The following is a 17,669-nucleotide window of genomic DNA, read 5'->3' on the forward strand; positions in this document are numbered from 1 at the left end:
TCGTGTATGCAGAGTACTACACCGCTACTCGTCGCCAAAAGAGCTGCTATTTCGAGTTAAACGCCGTGCGCCTTTCTCGCGGGCGCCGCGCGTCCCACCGGAGAGCCGACGTCAGTCGCCCAAGTGCGCCTACGTAAATGGCAGTGCTGTGGCGTCACTCACAGTGACACGTGACTTCGAGCATTATTCAAGGCGACGTCAGTTATTTATTTGACGTGTTGCTTCAATAGAAGATTTAAAGGTTAGAGAAATAGTCAAACCTACAAACCGAATCTCTGCGTGTAGTTATTTTTACTCCGTGCCGCAGCAAAGAGGACGTACTTCCGTTTCGCCTTCTTGTTCCCACGTCGTGCCGTCGCGCGCTCAGAAAACGAAACTATCTGCCATTTTTTTCTACCGGGTTCCAATGCGCGTCGTACTGTTTGATTCGCTTGCGTCTGCTTCAGTGCACGTGACCGTGGCACTCGCTTATACCGCTACCGGGTTCTAATGCGCGTCGTAGTGTTTGAATCACTTGCGTCTGCTTCAGTGCACGTGACCGTGGCACTCACTTATACCGCTAATCAAGTGTTCTCGTGCAGAGCGCGCGAAATCGTGCGCTGCGCGAAACGAGGCAAACGCCACAGCTCGCGCGCGACACCGTCACCGGAAGTGCGCCACTCAGGAAAAACGTGAGAGGAAAAAGAAAGAAAAGGCGGGGCCCGTGACGTATCCCCTCCGGCTCCGGTATGGGAGAACGCAGGGAATGAATTTCGCTTGCGGAGGCTAGACGGTGGAAAGTGGAAAGAGTGTCTATGTTGGCGGTGACGCTCGCCTCCTGAAATCATGGGTTCGCGGCACTTAAAATATTTCTATCTCTGCTATTAGTGAACTAATTCCAAAAATTCCTGCGGTAGAACACTCCTTAGAACGCACGTAACAACTTCCAGCGTATAACCATTGCCATATTTGCTGTGTGGCCCGGTGAGGGGCACCTGAAACGTTTAAAGGAAGGGCGCCGATACATAGCTTCAAATGGATTGCTTCATTGCGCTTCGAAATAGAAAACGACACTCGCTAAAAGCGCACGCTTGCATAAAACGACACGTTATGACAACAAGCCTCGCGGCGCCGTCACCTTAGAATTTCTGCACCAACAGCCCGTGACGTCACTGATTTTGACAGCGGTATATATAGGAACTTTAAAACGTTCCTATACTGTGCTTCGGTTGCACTTGCTTTGCAAGATCACAAACCAGAATCTTTTCGAGTTAACCTCCCTGCCTTTCCCACCCCGTTTCTCTCTCTCTCTCTCTCTCTCTCTCTTGCGTTAGGTGCAGCCCGGGCGCGCAGAATGAATCCTGAACGCCCCTATTATGAAGTCTCTCAGTATACCCAGCGCGCAGTTTCGAGACGCTAAGCTTCACGTTTTCTTATTTTTATTTTATTGCGTGCTCTGACGGCTACGTGGAAAACCAATTATTACGTCAACATAATTGCGACACTTCTGAATAAAAAAAATAAAGAGAGAGAGAGAGAGAGACAATTTCATGCATTTAAAGGCAACAAAAGAAGAGGCAGAAGTCTGTCTTCTCACTGACGATTTTCGAGCAAACAAAAGGCTTAGCACTTAAAACTTCATTGCTTACCGTCAGACACCGGGGGTGACAGTGCACCAAGCTGGGGAACAATGCTGTCGACCTTCTGGGCCGCGGCAAAAGTGTGGTTGCTTGTAGCATGGATGCATTGCTTGGTAGATACTTTGCAGTGGTAACCCTCGGGGCAGCAACTGACTATGATCACTGCAGCACTCAGCGTGAACGTATGGGCAGCAGCCGTATCTCCCCGACGTCAGGAGGCAGCAGGTCTGGGTGTCCTGGCAGTAGGCTCCATCAGGGCATTTAATTCGCTCACCTGCGCGGTGATTATCTCTTACTGGAACAGATGGAACCAGACCAGGTAAACGTTGCTTCGCCAACAACCAGTTTTCATCAGACGCAGACGCTGAGGTAAATATTCAGCTTCGCGCCTCATTTATTCTTGCTTCAGTGATAATTTCACTGAGCTGTGTATTGTGCCCCGGTAAATACTGCACTTTGCATATTTTGCTAAATAGGATTAAAAAAAGAAAACGTTACCTCGACACCCGATCTGCTATCTCTTCGTAAATTAACGCACTTCCAAAGCCATCATTCTGGTTTTCGTTGTTAAAACGTTGTATAAAATTTTCTCGTCGTTTTAAAAATCCTCACCAAAAAGGGTTCACGCATTATTTCTATAACCACCATTTTGTTTCCTGTGTTGCTGCTTTTCCTCCAGAGGTCGGCGCAACCGTTATGCAGGTATTACCGCATTTCTATAACGAACGCTTTGTTGCTTCCTCTCTAGAGACCTGCGCAAACGCTTCGAAAAACAGCACCGGACAGAATTTTGTGTGTCGGTGAAGTGTATGCTGATACGCATGCGCATTTCTCTGTGCGGACCTGTTAAGCACTTTGTTCCAAGGCGCCGTGTCGGCCCTGACTCGACACATTCTGCAGCGAAGCTGTCAGCCTCTAGTTGGTCGGTACTTATCGTGGCCTGCTCACCGCCCCCCCTCCCCCCCCCCCCCAAAAAAAAAAAGAAAACGAAAAGAAAAACGAAAAAAAAAAAACGGCGGCTGTAAGAGGGGTTCGTGTTTGAGGTTCCGCGTAAAAGAATTATGTTTTCTCGTATATTCGAATTACAATCCGTTGCTATCATGTGTGTAGGTTGTTCGTAAGTTGTACTTTACGAAACTTTCCGACGCATCTTACTTTGAGAACTTCAATTAGTTCGATAACGCACTTGCGCCACACGGAGGGTCCGAAAGCACACAAACGGCAGCTGGAAGGCATTGTGGTTGAGTTTCCGCCTAACAGAACTATGCTTTCTCGTATGTTCGAATTACATTCCGATGCTGTCGTATCTATACAGGTTATGTGTAAGTCGTACTTCACGAATTTTCTGACTCTTTTTATTGTTTGGTTGAGCGATGTTTCCTTCCTTCTTTCTTTTTTGGTTCGTTGATTTATTATAACAAATGCCAGTTTTCAAGAAGATCCGCGGTACACTGCGTGCTCGATATACAGTGCGTAGCTGTCTTTCTCTTCCTGTCGGCAATTTCCTTGCTCGACAAGGACTTAGCGTTGAGCACTGAGATTTACGAATACTGCGGCAGTCTTCTATTGTGAAATACAGGGAGAAAACTGATATACAAAAAAAAATCCACCGATTGCAATAACTTCGAGAAAGAAAAGAAAGGACCCACCTCGGTAGTTTGCGGCAATGCGAATTGATAAGCGCGGGGAGTTTGTCACGCGCATCTTACGATGGAGCCTGCAAAGTATCCAACCTTTCCACACCACGAGAGCAGCTCAAGTTTCAAATTATAGCCCGTGCGGCCTTCTTCGCGAGCAAGCTCCGCTTCCTGTCGGAGAATCAAGGACGCGCGCATATAAACGGCTTTGCGTGCATAAACCGCACTGCCCTCGTTGTCAGCGATTATGGCAAGTGACTTCGGTAAATCATTGTACATACGCGGAACGCCCAAATCTGCCACGTTCTTCGCCGCGCTGCAAAAAACGAGACGAAAAAAAAAAGTGATTGCAATAACTCGTTAGTGGGACTTGTCAGAAAGTGCGTTATAAGCATTCTTTCCAGTCGCTCATCTTGCACACACAAGTCTCTGACGTACTCGAACACGTCTGGTCGTATGATGGAAACGTTCGCTTAATTAAATGTATGACTACGACGTTTCCGTAATCTATTCATTTTGTTTATTTAATCTTAAACTCTCTTAATTAATCTTGAGTATGCCTAAAGCATTTACCCCATATTAATCTTCATCAGGCTTAATGTCATCGTAATTAATCTTTTATTAGTCTTTTATTAACCTTAATTTTTCTTATTAGCTCTTCAGTACTCACTGTATATAGTCGTAATCATAAATCTCAGTAATCATACGTTGTCATAAGGCATTCTCATATATATACCCCCGTAGGCAGGGGCGTAGCCAGGGGGGGGGGGGGGAGGTGCTGATGCAGCTCCAGCCCCCCCCCCCCCCCCCCCGAAATTTTTTCGGGCCGGCATGCACCGCCGACCAAAACTACCACCGACGCCGGGAATCATTCTGGATTCTGTCTACAATGTCGTTTTTCACGCTCGAAAAGACATTTCGGCACGAACATTGCGAACTCGGGCTGGATTTCGTGGCAACACCCTTGCACCTGGAGTCGCATAACGCAGGGAGAGCCCCATCCGAGCACACACTTTCAAGGGCTTTTCGATAGCTTGCGGGCGCGTTGCGGCAATGTCGCAGCGGCCGCGGAATCTAAGGAGCACATGGATTTCAATTACGCCACTTTATGGGTATAAAGTTCTCATGAACTTTTGAGGCGAAAGGTGCACTGGCATTTCCAAAGGCGTGCTTTAAAAGATTTTCAATTATGGAACTTTATGGGGTTAAAGCTCTTATAAACTTGGGCCAACATGCGTGCACTGGAGCCCTCGTGTCCAATCCGTTCCAGAAATGAAAGCACGCGCTCGCAATCTTCCACACACAGGAAAGTACTAAATATCACCGTGACTTTGAGTTAGCAGCTGATAATTTTCTCCAAACATTTTCAGGAAACGTGCCCAATGTGATCGATCAGCTGGACCAGGGCAGGCAAAGTAAAATATAAGAAAGCGGAAGGAAGTAAACTGCCTATTATTGAGGATATTTTTTATTGTTTTTGCAGGCGACAAGGTCTGGCTCTCCGTGGCCACAGGGACAGTGGCCCTATGGATTTACGCATAGCCCCCGCTGAAAATACAGGTATTTTCAGAGCGCGTCTTCGCATGCGAGCTGATTGTGGAGATACATATCTGAAGAACCATTTGGAAAGTTGCCCCAGTAATGCCTCGTATTTAAACCCAGATGCACAAAACCAAATTATAGAAATTTGTGGTGAAATTATCAAAGAAAGCCTAGTTGCAAAAGCAGGCTGCTTCTGCATACTTCTTGACGAAACGACGGACATGGCTGGAATCGAACAGCCTACTGTTTGTGCAAGGTACCTAAACAAGGATGCCAACGACATCGAGGGAGTGTTTTAGGTTTTAGCACCGGAATAGATGCCCTCTCTCATTGCGACTGTAGGTTTTATGTAAATGTGTACAAACTGCTGCAGACTCTAGTCACCCTTCCAGTGACCACTGCCAGCGCAGAGATAATATTTTCAAACATGAGATCACCAAAAAAACTACTTGCGCTCTACAATGTCTGAGGAACGCATGGTAAGGCTGGCGCTTCTATATAGTTGTATCTTCGCATTTGTATATTCTATTCTGTCATCGTATTTCTAATGTATATTTTGCAGAACTCCTACTTTTCATTTGTACTCACCGAGTATAATCTCGGTGTAATTACAATACACGACCGGTAACAGCTGCTCCTGTGCAATCTATTGCAACGAGGGACAGCGTCATTAAGGTTTTTTCCTGGCCGTTGCATATGTGCAAAAATGTAAACCAGGTTGTTGAATGACAAAGATACATCAAAATATTTGTCCTCAACTTATGCATTTCATGGCCTTTCATGGCTTTTCTTATCAGCTGCATGCACTGCTTTGCTGGTTTCGAACTGATATAGTTCTAAAGTTCGTGTGATATTTTCTTTACTTATTAAATAGACAAAAAAAACGCGGCAGCATTGATATCAGTTATTTCTGGCACAATTTCAGGGACATGCGAATGTATCTTTTATGAAAAAATACATATTTTACTTGACAGTGCGTAGCGTCCAATAATTCGGTTGCAGCATCTAATATACAATGGCATTGGCAATGCAGTTATTATTTATGTATTTGATTCCTCGACAAATTCTATAAGGAGGAGGCCGCGCTGCAACCTGAGCCCCCACCCCCCCCAAAGAAAATTTCTGGCTACGCCACTGCCCGTAGGGCCCCATGAATACCCATGAAGAGCCTCGTGTAACGCGTTACAGATGGACGGACGGATGGACAGATTTCCGAGGTATGTATAGACCTCGAATGCTTGTGCATTAAAAAGGAGGCGTCAGAGAGGGAATGACGCTTGCGGACGCTAGTTCACGCAAAGGCCGGAACTGTTTATGTTGGCAGCGAAGCTCGCCTCTTGGCAGTACGGCGACGCGACATTTCAAATTTCTTCCATATCCTACAATAGTGAACCGAGTACATAACAAAAACTGCGCGCAATCGTAACCAAAGTGACGTCTTACCGGTAACCTCAGACGATGCAGACTTCGTCGCCGAAAGCACTAGAGGCCGGACCTTCTGGCCCATGGGCACGGTGTGATTGCTGGACGAGTGCAGACACTGACGCGTGGATACCTTGCAAATGTATCCTTCGGGACAGCAGCTCGCGTGGTCGCTGCAGCACTGCGCATGCGCGTACGGACAGCATCCGTACTGGCCGGTTGTCAGGAGGCAGCACGTCTGGCCGTCGAGACAGAAGTTTCCGTCTGGACAAGGGACATTCTGTACGGACAGTTCTGCGGGAATTCGAGAAGTGCAAGTTTGCGAGTAAGTTTAATCTTGGCTCGAAAGCGTCTCTTGTCTCCGGCCGTCTATTGGGCTACGGAGAAAGGAAGGAGCCGGGAGGGCTGCATTGCGCAACACGATTGAAGCCGAATGAATCGGTCCAACACGCGACCGTCACGTCGGAGCGCGCGGTAGGTTTTAGTGCTTCCTGACCGTCAGCGGTTTGGCACGCTCTGCAGGCAGAGCAGCCGGACAAGTGCCGCATCGATTACAAGCTACCGGGAACCAAACGTTCTTCGCCAATATACGCTCAGAGGTTACGTGTTGGGCCGGATTTTCGAGGGAAAAAGAAGGGACTGGGCTTCGTGGAATTTCGGCTTGCCTAGGGTGGCTGCGTTGAGGTAATGCTCCCTCCTAATTTATTAATTTCCTTGAACATGATCACTACATTGAACGGATGTAGTACACGGTTTTATGCGCGCACGAGGGTTTCGATGGGATGTTTAGGGCGAAGGCTTCTTTCCCAAGCGTCTCACCCCTGAAGAAAGCCGAGCGCCTGGCCGGGGTACGCTTCTGTCCATATTTAACGAATCAGTGGGTTCCCGGCGGCGATGGGAATCGAATCCACGACCTCCCGCAGCCGAGGCGGACGCTCCACCACAAGGCCACGGCTGAGAGGAAGCTTTAGCTCGCGACAAACTAAGATTTCTCCATTGTAATACTTCTTTAAATGTATAAATGATCTCATTAAGTTAGTTAGTTAGTTAGTTAGTTAATTAGTTAGTTAGTTAGTTAGTTAGTTGGTTAGTTAGTTAGTTATGTAAGGTTTTGTGGGGCTAAAGCAACTAAGGCGCCATGCACAGGATGGAAATATATAATTTCATAAAAGTTAAGCGAACGCTGAGCCTAATTGAATGAACTTTCTTGCATTTCAGAAATCAAGCTGAATTCTACCGTCCGTATGATGCATGATGGCGGTTTAGGTCTTCAAAATTTTAAAAAAATTCAGAGCCCTTCCACTACTGTGAAGATGGAAGCTAGCGAAGCTGTGAGTATGGTGGGTCTGCTGTAGTGAATATTGCTATAGTGAATTTATGTATTATTATTGATTATATTCAGCGTCTTCGGCATGTTCGTCAAAGAGCAAGGACACCGGCATCTTAGTTTTCGCCCGGCGCGATGGACAAGTAGTGCGTTTGCTGCGCCAAGTCCGCCCCATCTTCATAGACTAGCGTATGACTCCAGTGTTGTACACGTTCCTCTAAAACAGGAACGAAAGCTCGTTCCTCGTTCCTTCCCAATAATGGAATGAGTTCCCGTTACAAGTTACTTTAATGCGAAAGAAACGCGTTCCAGTTACACTTAAAACATTGGAGCGTGTCGTTACATTAACGTTACATTTGATTTTTTTTTAAATTAAGATATGGTGTCGGATAATCCTGCGGCGAAATAAAGTGAGTGATTCAAAACTCACATCGAACTACGTATAATATACGGATTTGAGCATCGCCGGTAGCAGATTATATGGAGATGAAAAGAATCCAAAAAGACGCTCCTAGACGAATTTTTTTCAGGCAGTACCGGACACACTCCAGACATGTCTAACTGCAACTTTGGTGCTCGTCTATTACAAGAGCAACACATATGGCACTTTCCACTTCGGTCTTCAAATGCGCAGTCAGGATACTGCGCTTCAGATCTGCAAATAGAAAGTTACTCACATGCACCAATATCACCCTGGGACCCGAACACAACAACGCGACATAATCGCTCTTCAATGTGGTTTTTATTGTTGACTGTTATGTCATGAACATAAACAATTTTTAAAATTTGAATACCACGGATAGATAGATGCCAAAAGCTCTTTCTCCACGTGCGTGAAAAAAATGACTATCTCTATCATCTCCTCATGTTAGCTATATATGGTAAAAACTGCATTTAATTGTTTAAACGCTGAGATGAAGATGGAACTACGCGTAGTATATTGCCATGTTGCTGCCGCGTCCGGTATTTTCACACAATCTCGGTGATATCGAAACATGCCTCGAAGTCTTAATTTCGGTCGTTTGGGACGACACAGAGGTATAGACCAATTTATTTGTCATATTTCTTGAAAGCGGATGACAAGAATATGAGTAAACCACTTCTTTACATTTACACATGCACCGTATTTTATACCAAGAGTGAATATTTTGCGTAATCACTTCCGAGTGAATTTCAAAAAAAAAAAAGTTGAAGGCAATGTGCTATCTATTGTACAAGGGGTCTCAGGAGGATATAATTAAATTTCTTGCACAAGAAACCGCATCGAAAGCAACAATACTTAGGCGTTTAATGAATGCTGATTCAATATTGCCGTATGAGTGAAAAAAAAATGTCCAGAACATATATTCGCAATTTTGTAAAGACCCTTGTTTGAACACGGCAAGAGTTACATCTCGATGTTAGTGTCCGACAGGCCGGCATGGAGGAAAGAAACTACAGGAGCGAGCGTCACGTGACAATCTTGAAGCCTAGTCATTTAAAAAAATATAATGGAGAACTGGCGAAAGAAAATCCACCATAGCCACGTGACAGGCAAGCGTTAGTTCTTTGCGCCTGACGCGGTCGCCCATTCGCCCTGCATGATGTGCTGCGTACATGCGTGCGTCTGTTCAATGCCGTGGAACGTTTACTGAAGGAACGCCGTTCCCTCTGCCGTTCCTTCGTAAACGTAACGAGTTACCGTTACAGTTCCACCGACCCTTAACGGAACGGTGGCGTTCCTCCCAAAAGGAATTAGTTCCAGGGACACCGTTCCTTGGAACACCGTTCTGTACAACACTGTGGTATGAGTCACAGCGTTCATAGCCGCGGCACACTGCACAGCAGCGTCAGGATCCTGTGAGATCTCTCCCGCTCCTGCTCTCGGCGGCTCATACCCACATATCCAACGCATGTATGAGCCACATGTGATTTCTTCCTTCCTTTCTCTCTTTCTTTATTTCCTTCCTTTTTTTTCTTTTTCTTTCTTGTCCCTGTCTCATACCCGCATATCCAATGCGGGTATGCGCCACACGTGATTTTATTATCCTTAATCGTGAGGTAACTGACGAGCATGAGATGTTATTGATGTCATGACATGTTAGTCATCCGTTTTGACACCTGTGCTCAGGCACAACTGGCGGAAATCACCACGCAGATGGAGCCGAAATGCTGATGATGATAGTTTTTTTCTACACGCGGACACGAACCAGGGGGAACTACCCCTTAACAGCTTCGCTGTAAAAAGCTAAGTTTAGTGCCCCTAAAAATCTGAAACGCGAAATTTTGTTTTGAAACGCGAAAGCGTAGCTTCACACTAAAAAATAGATATCCAAATCCTGTAATCTACTAATATTTCGTATAGAGGACGTAAAAGTGCCTCGTGATGTTTTCCCTTCGGGACCATAGTACGCCAATGTCTCTTCTATGCGATTCCAACGAAGCCTCGAGTTTTCCGCGTTCCGAGCGTGTTATTTTGTATCACCATGTGCCCTGGGCATGCTCACACACCATGCACATCTTTATTGCGAGCCGCGACGCTTGAGTATAGCGCACCGAGACGAGTGGCTCGCTCACCGCTAACGTCGACTTCGACTTGTCTTGGCGCTCCCTTAACAACTCCGACCTTCGCAACCATGGCCACGGTGTGGTTGCTTGTCTTGAAGAGACACTCGTGCGTCTCCACCTTGCAGTGGTATCCCTCGGGACAGCAGCTGGTGTGGTCGCTGCAACACACGGCGTCCGGATATGGGCAGCAGCCGTAATGGCCGGACGAGAGGGCGCAGCAGGTCTGGCCGTCGGGGCAGTAGTTTCCGTCCGGGCAGGGGATCTCGTTCACTAGCGGACCTGTTAGAAGTACAAACGCCTTGTTTGTGACAATCTATGTGTATATGTATGCGTATACGGCGTGTTTTAATGAGGTTAGCATTCTTACAGAGAGATAGAAGGGCAAAGGCAGGGTGGTTAGCCATAGCGGAAGAGATCTGGTTTGCTACCCTATACTGGGGAGAGAAGGTAGGTTGAGGTAAAGTGACAGGAAAGTAGAGAAAGAGAGAGAGAAAGATTAGCATTCTTAAGGTACTTCAAGCCGGGATCTATATATCTATCTATTTATCTATCTATCTATCTATCTATCTATCTATCTATCTATCAGTTTTCCCGCCAACTTGGGAACCTGCGAGTGGGTAGTCCACGGTGTAATAGGTAGCGCATCGCACTATTGTACTCATAGGCGCCGACTACGGAGGGTCTCCGCGGCTCGAGCCCCCTCCTGTGTTTCCCGGAGGGGGGGGGGGGCTCTGCTACCCCCCCCCCCCAAATGTCATTACGAGAGTCCTGTTACCCAAATCTCTTATGGTTTCTTTTGAGTTGCCTTTACCTTTTCCCTTAAAATGTTGTTGTGGCTAAAAGCTGGCTGCATCATTGCTGACGCGGACGTGCACGGATTTTATTCATACTTCTGCTTTATTTCTGAAAATCCTGGCAGTAGGAAAACAAGCGCATTAGAAGCTCCAACGGCGGCTACCTCATCCGTATTTTTTCACTTCAACATGTTATTTTAATTTCCAGAATGAACACCATGCACAGACACATATTTCAATGTGTACACAGGACAAAGTTTATTATATTTTTAAAGAGAAAGAGGTAGCCAGCTAACAATTATTTCTAATGATATGGATAGCCTATGTCTAGAGAAGGAATATGTTGCAGTGTGTTCAACTTGCTGCAAATCGCTTTGCGCGCTTTCTTGACACTGAAAAAGACCTGCAGACTTCAGTGACCCCTTCGGCAGAGTCTTTTCTCAACGGTGTGTGAAATGCACGTGAATGATATGTGTCTCGGCATTGCTTCTCTTTCTAGTAGGTAAGCGTGTGTCAGCGCCATCTGTTGGTTTCCTCCCAAAGCGCCACGCGCGAGACGGCTAGTTCATCACACTTTCCCATTCAAGCCACTGTAACTCGGCCCACCTCGAAGCGCGGGCTGCCATGTCCTCCGTCGGCGGCGTCACCGGCCGTCCGGCTCATGACGTCAGTATAGAGTGCGTGCCCATTGGTGGATGCTTGTGCGCATTCGCCTTTGAAGGGCAAATGCTGCTACCTTCTAAAGTTGTACACGACTATAGATGGTGAGAGGAGGCGATCGCGGAGGTTTACGGCGGATTTCACATACACGTAGTTGGAAAAATTAGGTAAAATGGCCCGGTCCCATGTAAGGCTTGCTAAAATTGTGGCAAGAAAGTGCGGCCCTCACACGAGTCTGTACGTTGGTTATATCGCCTATGTGAATTGTAGTAACATTTACTTAGTAATTAAAATAACAAACATCGTACAATGCATGGACCATGTAAACCTGTAAATATCTCGCTGGACGACCACGAGCAGTCGCTATCACAACGCTGGCATTATGAAGAACGCTGGCAGCGGGGGCGAACGGTTCGTACAGCCATGCGATTCACCGCGACTCCGAAAATTAGATTCATTATCATCATTTGCATATTTTTATGTCCACTACAGGGCGGCCTCTGTCAGCGATCTCCAATTACCCCTGCCTCTTATGCGATCTGCAACACTTGGGGCGCGGCCTAAGAAAGAAGACAGTGCGCATGAAGTTAGCAGCCATCCCAGCTCGCCCTTGATCATTGCAACCCCCAATGATTACCAACAATTTGATACGGCACGCGGGTCGCGTGAGCGTCAACCGCGCACAGTCTTTCGCAGCTGTGGCAGAGCTATATGAGAAGACGCGTGCTCTCCTCTTCATGCGCGCATTTGATCACGTGACCTCCAACTAACCCTATAATATTGAGCGCGTGGGAAGACAATGTCCTTCAAACCGCCATCTCTTTCGGCTCAGCGTTACGTGCTTTTTCTCGCACCCACAGTGTATGGGTTGCTCACTGATATGACTTTTGGACTTTATACGGAATATCACGGCGACGACGACAGCGAAAATTTGCCTGGAGTGCCGATACAATTGCTGTCGCAATAAAAGGAGAAATCGAAAACAGGCGTCGAGCTCGCTTCTACCGCGACTGCGGACGTTGCTATGTGCATCGGCTACAAACACAGCATGAGCACCAGCGACAAAACCAACAGTGGGCGCCTCGCTTATCGGTACTTCGCCAGAACCCGTCTGACGCTGAAGAGGAAGCGTATTTTCCACCGTATAAGCACCAGCGGAAACATAACACTAGGCGCACGGGGAGACAGCGCACGCGCAGGGATCAGCCATCTCGGATGGCCCAAGCTTAAGTTCTGCGCAGATTAGTTCTAAAATAAAGCGCGTGACCCGCGTGTGTATGGCAGAGGCAGGAAAAGTAGGAGTTCAGGACCCGTGTGTTCTAGCTGTTAGGCAAAAGAAGACTCCACGCCGCTATCAAGAAGGTTCCTCAGCTCACGTGTTTCCATAAGCGAGTGACATGTACCGCCAGAGGTTCTATGAAGTACTTAGACAGAATGCTGTCTTCGTTAAACAACAGGTATCCACCTGATATGTGGCAGCATAAGTCCCACATTGAGCAGCTTGCCATAGGGAAGGAAGACGAAGCGTATATAACATAGTTCTACGGTGATGACATTGAACCAGGACGCCTGATTTTGCACAGAGATATGCTGATTGAAATTTTAAGCCAGCAAATGTCGGCCACATTGCACACATTCGAGGACGTCGTGCACATGTTTACGGGGGGCAAGGGCGAACACCTGCGAAACCATTTTGCCGGAAATGGCCAAGCTAAAAAAAATTGCGTTGGCCATACCGGTCTCGTCGACCCCATCCGAGAGGTACTTTTCTTGCCTTCGGCGACTGAAAATGTATACTTGCGGTCGACGACTGGACAAGCCCGTTTGAACCATCTGGCAATTTTGCACGCCCACAAAAGAACTCTCCCGCAAAATCAATTTGAACAAGATTACCAACGACTTCATTTACAGATCAAGTGCCCGGACGAACACTTTTTTCAATTATGGTGAAATCATCGCATCAGACAACGAGCTGATAGGGGAGAGAAAGGCACCAACTTACAAGTCAAAGCAAACCACCTGGCTTAGAAAACAACGCAGAAAGTTATACAAAGGAACGAAAATAGGGTACATAATAGCGCAAGCAGAGTGAGGCCATTGTGAAGAAAAATGAGGCCAGTGAAGAAAAGATGCATGGTTGCGCTATTTGTAAAATTCCCCGGTCCGTGCTGTGCACTTTCCTTATTATTTTCTATTCGTCACCTGCTGCATTTGCCGCTCAATCACACAGTCCACGCTGTTCCTATATTTGCTATCGAGTCCTTTCGCGCGTTTGAGATATCGCTGTCTTATCTATTTGTTTGCTAATATGTTTATTTATTTGGGCACCTGATACTTTTTCCTCTATAATCCTTAATTCTGCCTCCAGAAAATAAACTAAATCAGTGGCATAAGGCATGCTTTGACAAGTAATAAAACTATTGCGTTATGGAATCACAATTTACTTATGCTAATAATTCTAGTCATAAGTTGTGTTCAGAAATTGATATATGTCGTTCAATTTTTATTTGTTATCTCTTATCTTCTCAATAACTGACCTTTCGTCAGGAAAAGATTTCTTGATTGTATCCTTTGCATTAAAACTTTTACAAGACGTTACTTTTTTCATATATATATATATATATATATATATATATATATATATATATATATAGAGAGAGAGAGAGAGAGAGAGAGAGAGAGATGGGTACTTATGCGACTTAATACGCACAAAACACCTATATCTCCCTAACGTGTTTAACTGAATCCTCATGTCGCATGGCTCAACCAAGAGACGCCAGTCTCTTGGCGGTGCGTGGGGACTCAGGCTGTAAAACTGAATTGTCTCCTACGCTGAAGTCTCGCAAATATACTTATATAGCTCGTCACTTCAGTGAAAAATCTTTCGAGGTCACACGAAGTTTTCAGTGTAACTGTTATTACAGGTAATATATGCCGCTGTTCAATGAACCTTTTGATGCCAACTTGGAACACTGGTTATGTGCTGCTTGGTCTTGGTCCTGCCGGAATTTTTTAGACCATACAGATTTTTTTTTTTTTTTGGCCAGAGTCAGATAGCGTGATTGTAATCCTTGAGCTGGATTACTCAAATCGGTGGACGTAATATTACACGCACGAGGAATGGAAATGCATAATCGACGGATTAACAAAATCACTAAATAACATGTTAATTAATTACTTTGCGGCACATATTGCAATTTACGAATTGTAGCCTGTAAGTTTGCAAGTTATATACACTTGGAACGACTGCCAAGGATCGCACGGGTTTCGAGATATGCGCCGTGAAACTAACGGTAAAAATGTGCTATTGTTGCACTTGCATTTTCTTTTAACAAACTGCCGTTTATGCATCGAAGTGTAAAAGTATAACTGGAACGCCCATGCGTTTCGTCGCAAACTGGAAATATGTCGAAACAGATGTCATCCTGAAAATTCGTTCCAAGTGGATACGCCTTGCGAACTCACTGGCTGCAATTCATAATTTGCAATATGTGCCGCAAACGAGTTAAATAAAAAGTTAATTAGTAATATTTTATTTGTTAGTCGGTTATGCATTTCGATTTCTCGAGGAAGTCCGCCTTTTTGGCTAATCCAGCCCAATGATAGAAGTATATACTACCTGCAACTACCGATTTTGTAAAAATGTTGTACGGTCTTATCTAGTATATATTGCGCGTATTTGTGTATGAATGTACGTACGTGTGTGTATTGTAAGACAGAGGCCGAACTTGCGATTTTATTCGGCCACTCCCAGACAGAACCTGCGCAATACGATTACGTGTATGATAACGATGACTACATACAATTAAAAGCATGACGAACTTAAGGGACAGTAAATCAAAACAGTAAATCACTTTATAGGGATAACGGGTTATTTGAAAACACTGTTAATTTCGAAATAATCGGTTGATTATTAGTCGAGAAAATGAAGCTCCAAGTTTCAGTTTTTGAATGTTGCACCGAATACCCCACGCCAGGATGCCACTGTGACGTCATGAATTCCAAACTATCGTTTTTTTTTTTTTCGTGCTTAATTAGGCCGCGTTGGCTGAGGACAAGTTCCCAAAAACTCTCCATGTTCAATCATTGGCTCCTTTAGAACACAATGTGGTCTATCTTTACCGCTAATGAATTAACTAGGCCCTAGAAGACGCTGTCAAAATCCATGACGTCACATCAAGCTGGTACGGGAACTTCACGGAGGCGTCGCCACCTGCCTTTTGTTATTGCGCTTTTTCTGGCTAAGGGCGGAGTTTTTTCTTTTTTTTCTTTTTGGTAAGAGTGCGTTTTTGATATTGTATAATGGTAATTTATTGATACAGAAGAAATTATTTTTCTCTTTAGTGTCCCTTTAAGGTGCGCTCGTGTGTTCTACCTCTCAGAGGTAGAGCACTGTGGTCGATTCATTCGGGTTCATTGTAGACGCTCTGCAACGAGCCAGATTCAATCGACCACTTTCTTTTTATATCTTTCCGGCAGTTTTCAATTTACCGAAAACGATGTTTGGAAATTCCGCTTTGTAATCTCGGGCTGACTTTATGCAGTACTGTTCTGCTCTCACTTGGAGCATTGATATTAGCATACAATCGCAGGAACGTTTACCGAGCCATTCATAATTACCTCGGCGACATGAAACGATTACCCCGTATAATATTTTCTGTTTTCCACGATTTATTTATTTCGCCTTTAGTTAATTATAAGATTTAAATAGCAAAAACGCTCCGAGTTGCTTTTTGGCTATAGTGTTGGGCTGCTAAGCACTAGGTCGCGGGATCGAATCCAGGTCGCGACTTTACAATTGCTAGTAGGTACAGCGGGGGCGTGGCACTGCGGGCCACGTGACTTCCGCTTAACACGTGTTGTCATGGCAATCGTGGAGCTCCTAGGTGCTTAGCGACATAATCGCTTAGGGACTTTTGAGGCGCTGGTCTGCACGGCCGCGCGGCGGCTGCTAGTTACTGAGCGTGGCCCTCTTATCTCCGGAACCGGGCGCGGCGACCTTGCCGAGCGCAGCTCCTACGTGCGTATAGGGAGCGAATCGTTTAGGGCGCGTTGAATGTCAGTAGGTGTCTGGGCCACGCCGGCCGAGCTTTATTGTTGTAGCATTTGTTCTAGTGGCGGGAATGACGGCTTTTGATGTCGGTGAACTGTGGTGGTATAAACAAGCGGACACTGCTGGCGTTTCGATACAATAAATATACAAGAAATACAAGAAACTACCCGGCTGAAGACGTGCCAGCTTCAAGTTTATTTCAATTTCCTGTAAATTCTTCATTGACAGAGCGGCATTCAGAGCAGTAATTAATAAACAGCTACAGTCCATCCCGGATATACCGAACCCGCATATAACGGATTATCGTGTATAACGATTAGTTGTAAAATCCTCTTGAATTTTTTGTACAGAATTTTCATTTCATATTTATTTCATATAAATAGTCGTGACATCACAGTTTTGGCGCTACCTTGTTCTTTAAGGAGACCTCAACGTTACAATATCACCTTGATGTATAAATGCAATTCGTATGTACTCCTTGAGGCGAAAAAAAAATCTGGCTAAAAGAGGTGAAGTTTCGCGCTAACGACGAAAGATCCACGATCATTTACCGTTACGCGGGATGGCCACGCTCAAGAGTGTAGGATCGATCGGGTCGACCTTCTTCGCCATGGCCACGGTGTGGTTGCTTGTCGCGAGGACACACTTGTGCATCGACACCTGGCACTGGTATCCCTCGGGACAGCAGCTGGTGTGGTCGCTACAGCACTGGGCGTTCCGAAATGGGCAGCAGCCGTAATGACCGGTTGTCAGGAGGCAGCAGGTCTGGTCGTCGCGGCAGTAGCTTCCGTCGGGACAGCGGGCATTCTGTACGGACAGTTCTGCGGGAATTCGAGAAGTGCAAGTTTGCGAGTAAGTTGAATCTTGGCTCGAAAGCGTCTCTTGTCTCCGGCCGTCTCTTGGACTACGGGGAAAGGAAGAAGCTGGGAGGCAGAATTGTGCAACACGATTTGCGCCGAATGAATCGGTCCAACACGCGACCGTCACGTCGGAGCGCGCGCTAGATTTTAGTGTTTCCTGACCGTCAGCGGTTCTCTTTCTTTCTTGTCCCTGGCTCATACTCGCATA

The 17,669-nt window shown here is 45.9% G+C and overlaps 2 protein-coding genes across 2 annotated transcripts in view; one reads left to right on the top strand and one right to left on the bottom strand.

The window, feature by feature from the left end:
- The window catches only part of LOC119450991 (F-box/LRR-repeat protein 12), a 462,769-nt gene that overhangs the window by 362,596 nt on the left and 82,504 nt on the right, over positions 1-17,669 (top strand). Inside the window, exon 5 of the mRNA XM_049666759.1 lies at positions 4,740-4,816. The gene's annotated coding sequence lies outside the window, so the exon portion shown is untranslated. The remainder of the gene's footprint in view (positions 1-4,739; positions 4,817-17,669) is intronic.
- Positions 1-17,669, bottom strand: part of LOC119450988 (progranulin-like) — a 51,635-nt gene that overhangs the window by 14,172 nt on the left and 19,794 nt on the right. The window contains 5 exon segments of the mRNA XM_049666757.1: positions 1,629-1,770; positions 1,772-1,914; positions 6,242-6,514; positions 10,104-10,373; positions 17,153-17,422. Coding sequence (XP_049522714.1) covers positions 1,629-1,770; positions 1,772-1,914; positions 6,242-6,514; positions 10,104-10,373; positions 17,153-17,422 — 1,098 coding nt within the window.

Source organism: Dermacentor silvarum, chromosome 4 (assembly GCF_013339745.2).
Source record: "Dermacentor silvarum isolate Dsil-2018 chromosome 4, BIME_Dsil_1.4, whole genome shotgun sequence".
Classification (NCBI taxonomy): domain Eukaryota; kingdom Metazoa; phylum Arthropoda; class Arachnida; order Ixodida; family Ixodidae; genus Dermacentor; species Dermacentor silvarum.